This window comes from Gekko japonicus, unplaced genomic scaffold (assembly GCF_001447785.1).
Source record: "Gekko japonicus isolate JY-2015 unplaced genomic scaffold, Gekko_japonicus_V1.1 scaffold347, whole genome shotgun sequence".
NCBI lineage: Eukaryota > Metazoa > Chordata > Lepidosauria > Squamata > Gekkonidae > Gekko > Gekko japonicus.
In genome coordinates, this window is record NW_015173133.1 from 934,256 (window position 1) to 943,556 (window position 9,301).

A 9,301-nucleotide genomic window follows, 5' to 3' on the forward strand; every position below is an offset into this window, starting at 1 on the left:
CTTGCTCCGCGGCCACCAGGAAAAGTTCCACCGCTCCAAAGCATCCGGAGAGGCGGCATGTGGGAGGCAGGAGGGAGGAGGCGGGGCGCGAGGCAAAGTCAGCCGGCGGGAAGGGGCACACTGAGCAGGAGGGAGGAGGTGGGGGCGTGAGAAGCCGGTGGGAAGGGGCGCGCTGTGGAGTTCCATGTATGCACCATGAAAAAATTGGGGTGTCGTGTATGTACCATGAAAAAGATTTTTGGCCTTTTACGGAAGACCATCACTTTTGTTTTGGTGTAATTTCTTTTCAAATTTTCTTCTAAGCAGTAGTCCCCCAGGCCATTCAGCAACTGCTTGTGCGGAATCAGTCTCTGTGTGTGTACACCTGGAAGTCATGGTCACCTCTGGCGACTAACCCCTACTGGGGGCCTGGTGGATATTCAGAGAGATGGCTGTTCTTAATTTTTGAATGGGTTTAGAGATTTCTTTTGCTTCAGATATACCACGCATGACTAAACAGACCATGTTTAAATGTTGTGGGCAAACTGCCTTCCACAGATACATGCGTTAAGTACTTCTTGTGCCTTGGAAAAGGGCACAGTGCTGAAATTCTGTGCCACTATCAGAGGTCCTCAGTGAGGCACAATTGCTCTTCCCAACTTTGCGAATGAGCCCTCTCAATATTGGCGAAATTGGACATCCAGTTCTTACAGTGACTCTACAGGGTAGCCATGTTTGTCTGTAACAGTAGAAAAGTAGAAAAGTCCAGTATCACCTTAAAGAAGTTCTGAAGAAGTGAACAGTGACTCATGAAAGCTCATACCCAGCCACAAATTTTGTTAGTCTCTAAGGTGCTATGATACTCTTGCTCTTTTCGAATGACTCTATGGTGCTTGAGTGCCCGAGCATTCCTCCACCTGATACTGCTCACACATTGGTCCAGCTGTCCTCTATAGCAACACACAATACTGTCCAGTCAGTTATCCAGGGTCTTAACTTGCTGCGGTATCATTTTTGGCAGAACTGAGTGGGAACCCATTACTTGCCCCCCCTTGGGCAAGTACAGTGTTGCATGGGCTTGAAAGGGTGGGGATTTTTGCACTTAAAAGGCAAGCTCTAGAATGTGCTGAATGGAGGCTCTTAGCGTATACACAGCCTGCTAGTGTGACTGCAGAGATGACCATTCAAAGAGCATCAGTTACAAGTAAGCATACCTGTTTTTCCCCCGTGTCTGATATAAATTCAGGTGTCTGGATGTGGTGAGGAAGCCTTGCTTAATATTACTGATTTTTTTCCCCCCCTAGGTATATCTGGTGTGACTGGAGCAGTACTCAGGGAAACCTCCTTCATTAATCGCAGCTTGTCTGCTCTGGCAGATGTACTTGGAGCAATAGCAGAACATCGCTCTCATATTCCCTATCGAAACAGCAAACTTACACATTTACTCCAGGACTCCATTGGTGATTATAGCCTTTGCTATACATTTTATTTATTTTGAAGATTTGTACCCTGCTTCCCAACCAAAGGCTTCCAAGGCATCTTCTAAACAAAAACATCTGTTTAAAAATGCAACTATATCAATAAAACAACAGCCAAGAAAAAATACTATGATGGCCAGTACATTCAAGATGCACACACTCATACCAGAACCTGAGGGCCATTTCAGCAGAAGAGCTGGTAAACATGTTAAAAATAAAATAAATCAAAAACCTTTATTAATTTTTTATAAGTCTTGGCAGTGCCTAAAGCTGAAAAGACTAGTCACTCTCTCAGTAACTGTGGGAAGGAGTGTTGTCATCCAACCTCCATTTTATTGGCTTTCTCTCTCTCCATCCGTCTTTGGGATAGAATTAGCTCCTCTCTGCCAGTCACATAAGATGCAGAAAACATGTTTTGGGCCACCTCCATTAGAAAGGAGGCGAGTTGGCCGAGAGGTGGCAGGACCTGACATAATTCCTTATAATTTCATCCAGTTCATGAGGAATAGTGGTATATTTAAACATTAAAATAAAAATTAAAATATCCAGCCTGATGAAGGTTTCTAGTGAACTCGAAAGCTGCACATTGTTGTGTCATTTGGTTGGTCCTAATCAAAGGTATTACAGAGATTTTGTTCTGATTTTTTGGATTTTATTTTGGGACCCAGACAGTTGCTAACACCTCCCATTACCTAACGCTTATACCACCAGTCTCCCTGTTAACAACCCATATCACCTCTGAAGGGGGGGGAGTTCTTAGTTCTTTATTTGTCTGTTTAATTCATTTATACCCTGCCTTTCTCCTTAGTGGAAAGCGAGCCGGTGGGAAAGGGCACGCTGTGGAGTTCCATGTATGCACCATGAAAAAATTGGGATGTCGTGTATGTACCATGAAAAAGATTTTTGGCCTTTTACGGAAGACCATCACTTTTGTTTTGGTGTAATTTATTTTCAAATTTTCTTCTAAGCAGTAGTCCCCCAGGCCATTCAGCAACTGCTTGTGCGGAATCGGTCTCTGTGTCTGTACACCTGGAAGTCATGGTCACCTCTGGCGACTAACCCCTACTGGGGGCCTGGTGGATATTCAGAGAGATGGCTGTTCTTAATTTTTGAATGGGTTTAGAGATTTCTTTTGCTTCAGGTATACCACGCATGACTAAACAGACCATGTTTAAATGTTGTGGGCAAACTGCCTTCCACCGATACATGTGTTAAGTACATCTTGTGCCTTAGAAAAGGGCACAGTGCTGAAACTCTGTGCCACTATCAGAGTTCCTCAGTGAGGCACAATTGCTCTTCCTAACTTTGGGAATGAGCCTTCTCAATATTGGCAAAATTGGACATCCAGTTCTTACAGTGACTCTACAGGGTAGCCATGTTAGTCTGTCTGTAACAGTAGAAAAGAGCAAGAGTCCAGTATCACCTTAAAGAAGTTCTGAAGAAGTGAACAGTGACTCATGAAAGCTCATACCCAGCCACAAATTTTGTTAGTCTCTAAGGTGCTATGGTACTCTTGCTCTTTTCGAATGACTCTATGGTGCTTGAGTGCCCGAGCATTCCTCCACCGGATGCTGCTCACACACTGGTCCAGCTGGCCTCTATATCGACACACAATACTGTCCAGTCAGTTATCCAGGGTCTTAACTTGCTGCGGTATCATTTTTGGCAGAACTGAGTGGGAACCCATGACTTGCCCCCCCCCTTGGGCAAGTACAGTGTTGCATGGGCTTGAAAGGGTGGGGATTTTTGCACTTAAAAGGCAAGCTCTAGAATGTTCTGAATTGAGGCTCTTAGCGTATACACAGCCTGCTAGTGTGAGTGCACAGATGACCATTCAAAGAGCATCAGTTACAAGTAAGCATACCTGTTTTTCCCCCATGTCTGATATAAATTCAGGTGTCTGGATGTGGTGAGGAAGCCTTGCTTAATATTACTGATTTTTTTCCCCCCCTAGGTATATCTGGTGTGACTGGAGCAGTACTCAGGGAAACCTCCTTCATTAATCGCAGCTTGTCTGCTCTGGCAGATGTACTTGGAGCAATAGCAGAACATCGCTCTCATATTCCCTATCGAAACAGCAAACTTACACATTTACTCCAGGACTCCATTGGTGATTATAGCCTTTGCTATACATTTTATTTATTTTGAAGATTTGTACCCTGCTTCCCAACCAAAGGCTTCCAAGGCATCTTCTAAACAAAAACATCTGTTTAAAAATGCAACTATATCAATAAAACAACAGCCAAGAAAAAATACTATGATGGCCAGTACATTCAAGATGCACACACTCATACCAGAACCTGAGGGCCATTTCAGCAGAAGAGCTGGTAAACATGTTAAAAATAAAATAAATCAAAAACCTTTATTAATTTTTTATTAGTCTTGGCAGTGCCTAAAGCTGAAAAGACTAGTCACTCTCTCAGTAACTGTGGGAAGGAGTGTTGTCATCCAACCTCCATTTTATTGGCTTTCTCTCTCTCCATCCGTCTTTGGGATAGAATTAGCTCCTCTCTGCCAGTCACATAAGATGCAGAAAACATGTTTTGGGCCACCTCCATTAGAAAGGAGGCGAGTTGGCCGAGAGGTGGCAGGACCTGACATAATTCCTTATAATTTCATCCAGTTCATGAGGAATAGTGGTATATTTAAACATTAAAATAAAAATTAAAATATCCAGCCTGATGAAGGTTTCTAGTGAACTCGAAAGCTGCACATTGTTGTGTCATTTGGTTGGTCCTAATCAAAGGTATTACAGAGATTTTGTTCTGATTTTTTGGATTTTATTTTGGGACCCAGACAGTTGCTAACACCTCCCATTACCTAACGCTTATACCACCAGTCTCCCTGTTAACAACCCATATCACCTCTGAAGGGAGGGGAATTCTCAGTTCTTTGTCTGTTTAATTCATTTATACCCTGCCTTTCTCCTTAGTGGGGACCCAAGGCAGCATATCTCATTCTCTTCTCTTCCACTTTATCCTCACAACAACCCTGTGAGGTAGGTTAGTCTGAGAGTGTGTGATTTAGTCCAAGGTCACCCAGTGAGCTTCCATGACACAAGTGGGGATTTGAACCTGGGACTGCCAGATACTAGTCTGATACCAGGCCCATAGCCACAGGGGGCATGTGGAGGCAATGCCCTCTGCAGGTGAGTGCTGCCCCCTCAGAAAATTTTTAAAAGAGGTCAGGGAAAAATTTTTAAAAATAATTTTTTTAAATGTAAGGTGTACGTGGGTGTTCCAAAATGACCCCAGGCACAATCAGAGAAGCTTCAGTCTTGTTTTTTTCTTTTTTCCAGGCTGAAAAATAAATGGTTTTCTTAAAATGCAATAAAATAAAATAAAATTGCGAAATGCAAAACAGAGAGAGTCGGAGATCCCCCACCCCTCGGGCTTACACAGAAAAGCAGGCTGGAATAAAGTATCTCCAATCAAATGGGCTAGAGGAGGACTAGAGATTGCAGTGGAGCCGGAGCTGCTGCTTCTGCTGCTGCAAGAGGAGCAGCAGGTGCGACGAGGGTTCTCCCCCCCCAATTTCCCCATGACCCACCAACCAAAATCTTCTGGCTACGCCCGAGTCTGATGCTCTTAACCAGTATACCACACTGTCTCTCAAGCATGTTGATACGGCAGCAAGCAGTCCTACCCTTACCTTAGGCTACTTAAGACTTTAAACATCATAGCCTGTGCTTTGAATTTCTCCTGGAAGCCACAGGCGACTAATGCAATTCTTTTAAACTTTAAGAAATAAGATACCAATAATTAGTGCCCATCAGCAATCTTATTCCTATGTTCTGTTCTACTTGAAGTGTTTGAACAGCCATCAGAGACAACCCCACACAAGTGTGTACTGCAGTAGCGCAGTTTGGTTATGATCAAGGCCTGGATGACGGTGGCTAGATCCAGCCCCTCGAGGAACTATCACAGCTAGCGTTTCAACCAAAGCTGGGCAAAGGCCATAGCAGAGGTCTGTGCTTCCATCTGTAGGCATGAAACTTACAGTGCTTCTCAGCTGTGCATTTAGGAACAGGCTGACTGTTGATCCCTTGCTGTTAATATTATTAACCAACAGCAACCTCTGTCTCGTTGGTAATGAACATCAATTACTACCTCTAGTTCAGAACATTCATTGTTTAACATTGACTTAAAATGTCCGAAGTCCTCTGGCTCTTTGCCAAAAGATGCACTATGTTTTGCTTCATTTTATTCCTGGCAGCATCCTTGAGATATTTAACACCTGTGTGACAAACAGAAATTCAACAGGTGAAGATTTTTTCCTATATTTGAATCTCCCTGCCCAAAAAAGCTGCACCCGTTGAAGTTCAGTCTGTCTTGCAGCTGTTAGATATTGGAGCCCTTCTACAAAAAAGGTGAGGAGTCTTTATCACGCTTCCTTTATTTGTTTTTTGGCCAAATAAACTAAGTAACTTGATTTTGGGAACAGTCCTTGTGCGAACATAGCATGTTTTAAATAATTCTGAAGGTATATTTCTCTGTGTTGTTGGTGGAAAATGTTATCTTATAGTGGCACTTATGTCAGGAAGACATTTAAGGCATAGTCCATGGGAATGTTTTCCTGAGTAAATCCCAACTTGTTGTGAAGCTTGGAATAAAATTCAGAATTTCATTACCTTGCTACTTAAACAAGACTTGTCACTGTTTAGTGAAACCATATGAAAAAACATATTTTAGTAAGATTTCTGGCTTCAGTCTTTATCCAGTACTGGTTTTTTACCCCTTTTCAGTTATATTACTTTTATTGTTTAAATATCATTCTGAGATCATTTTTCCTCACAATTTTTTGCTTCTGTCTTCAGTATTCACCTGTGTGGGCAGAACCATAGAAATGCAGTCATATACAGACCTAGGGAGTCTTTTTTACTAGTGTACATGCTATTTTTGTCCTGCCTTTTAAGCCTTTTGCCCTAAATGAAATCAACTTCCATTTGTGGTGGCTGAACTACTAGTGCTTTTGGTTGCCTTGTAGCTGTACATTGTATTTCCCCCTGTCTTGGTGTATATGCACCATGGCTGTTTCCATACTAGAATACTTTTGGTCGGTCATTTCTTTCACACAGACGTGCAAATGAAATCAAAACGGTGCTACTGCAAGACACTTAATATATTAGTGCATTTCCCCTAAAATCCAGCTATGTCCACATTATATGTTTCCTCAGAAACTAGTCTTTTTCAGCAGAGATGCCATTTCTCCCTGCAATTGTCTTTTGTTCCTTTGTCTAACAGCTTAGTTAATTATTTCCTGTTCTTTCCACAGCTAGTTGCAGTATTCATTAATCAGTTGTTAATCATCAGTTCCTGTTTTGAGCATGGGAAGGTACAGCTTTTTCCTTTGCAGGCAAAACAACTGCTCGTTTTTTATTTAATCGTATAATTTCACAAACACAGCAAACAATAATAAAAAATAAAATTAAAAAATGTGGCAACGGTTTTACTGCTAAACGAAAAGTAGTACTTAATTCACCACTTCTTTTATTCAATTAACCGTTCAATTGATGAATGCTGTGGCCAGCCATGGAAGCAACAGAAAATACACATGAAGTTGCCTTATATACATGAAGCTGCCTTATACTGAATCAGACCCTTGGTCCATCAAGGACAGTATTGTCTACTCAGACTGGCAGCAGGTCTCCAGGGTCTCAGATGGAGGTCTTTCACATCACCTCCTACCTGGTTCTTTTGCATGGAAATGCTGGGGCTTAGAACCTGGGACCTTCTGCTGGCCACGCAAATCATCTTCCACTGAGCCACAGCCCTTCCTGTAATAATCGTGGAAGAAAGAATATAAAGAGGCTGTTGTCCTGAAAAACTGTAAACGCTAGACAACCTTGTTAGCCGGATTGCCTCAAAAGCACCTTGCAGGGCAACAACCTGCTGTAGCAACTGCATTTTATGTTTTTCTAAAAAGTTACAAATTGAGTGTATAGAAAGAAGGGGAGTTATGGATCCACAAGGGTTAAGCTGACACTAAATATTATGAAAATACAAAATTTATTCAGGTGTACACATTTTAAAACTTAGATTCATTAAAAATATACCATTCAGACATAAAAAACTTCTCAACATTCATACATAGATGGGTTAGTGCTGCGCAACTGAACCAAACGCGTTTCGGCCCCTCAAAGGGCCTTCTTCAGTGGTCACAATTCTAATTACAAATTTGACATACATTCAAAAAAATTTTTACATAAGATGTTAAATACATATACAGTATAAGGCCAGATGTTGTTTCCTAAATACTTCTGTATTTGTTTATTATTATTCTATAAGATGGGCCTCCAGTCTAGCCAATTAAAGTCCACCAATAATTCTGGTAGCACAAACTTATGTGAGTTGAATGTATGTCACTCCATCCTGTACAGCAACTTTTTGGGTTGAGTTTTCTCCCCCCCCCCTTTTTTCCCCTTCCCCCTTCCCTTTTTGTTAGAAAAAAGAAGGGGAGACCACAGCAGATACAACAGGGGTCTGAGACAAAGGCATTGTTTATATTATCCATTAAATAAGTAAACAAATTATGGCAATTTCATACTAAACAGCTAGTGTGGAAGCAACTGATGTTCTGTGCTACTGTAAGTTTTAAAGGAGTCCAGTACAAAATAGAAGGACAGAACATTTTTTATGCTGGCAGATCATTATGGAACAGATAAACTGTAACTCTGTCCTGTAGTTTATACTGAATAATGGCTATCCAGTCCTGTCTTCCATAAATAAATTTTCTGTGAAATTGAAACAGTCCTGCTTTTGACTTGTTGGACAATTTATCCTGTTAATATTTTGCAACATATTGAAATACCAATGAAAATATTTCTTGCTCGTTTGCCTTAGGTGGTGATGCGAAATTACTGCTGGTGTTGTGTGTCTCCCCCAGCCAAAAGTACATAACAGAGTCCCTGCAGACCTTGGGATTTGGAACGCGAGCAAGGCAAGTTCAGCGAGGGCAAGCCAAGAAGAGGAACCAACCAGGGCCCAGCAAATCCAAATAAAAAGCAAGACTCTTGTGGGTTACAGTATTATTAATGAGTTCCTCAGACTGAAATCTCTCTTGTTTTTGTAAAGATGTAAACTGCCAGTTCAAATAAACACTGTTCAGTGTGGTATTAGCAACCCATAAACTTGCCGGGCAACATCTTTATTCCAACAATAATAGCAGGATTATCAAAATGCTACCACACGTGCTTGTCTACTGTTCCTTCTAGGAAGAGCAGAGTTGAGAAGACAACTCGTTTAAGAGCAGCAAAAGAAGGGCAGAACCCTCATGATCCAGACTTCACTTCTGCAGTGTGACTAGTTAGCAGCATTTAGCAAAAAAGAATGCATCAGACACTCCATAGCGCGTAGCATGGACATTTTCAAGGTCCAAAAGGTTTGCAGTAGGGCTCTGTATCTATATATCTAATCCTCAAGTCGCCCCCTGGTGTGCGGATGCTTATATCCGCACATCGAGGGGACCTGGGGGGGAAGGAGAGGTTTGTGCGCACGTGGGGCGGTCCCCACATGTGCACAAAAATCCTAAATCTTGAAAAAAACCTCGAGGGGATGTTTAAATCCCCCCGAAACTCACAGAGCGCCCCCTGCGCATGCACAGGGAACGCTCTGCGACCGCCGCCGCCGCCGCCGCTTGGATTTGCTGAAGAATACTTTTGACGGCTAAATCCTCAGCGTGGACACCCTTCTCTTTGCAATCCTGTGGGTTGTTTTGTTTTGTTTTAACCCCTCCAATTTAGTCCAAGACGGCCACCACTCGCCTGAAGGGAAAGGGGCCTGTTAAAAAAAGAAAGAGTCCCCTGCTGCTGGAGGAAGGAGGCATAGCACTGGGATTCACCGTCC

General features: G+C 42.3%; 1 protein-coding gene across 1 annotated transcript in view; it reads left to right on the top strand.

Moving 5' to 3' along the window:
- Nucleotides 1-8,574, top strand: part of KIF25 (kinesin family member 25) — a 76,374-nt gene extending 67,800 nt beyond the window's left edge. The window contains exons 12-13 of the mRNA XM_015422167.1: nt 1,284-1,439; nt 8,300-8,574. Coding sequence (XP_015277653.1) covers nt 1,284-1,439; nt 8,300-8,457 — 314 coding nt within the window. The 3' untranslated portion in view covers nt 8,458-8,574. The remainder of the gene's footprint in view (nt 1-1,283; nt 1,440-8,299) is intronic.
- The last annotated feature ends 727 nt before the right edge of the window (nt 8,575-9,301 follow it).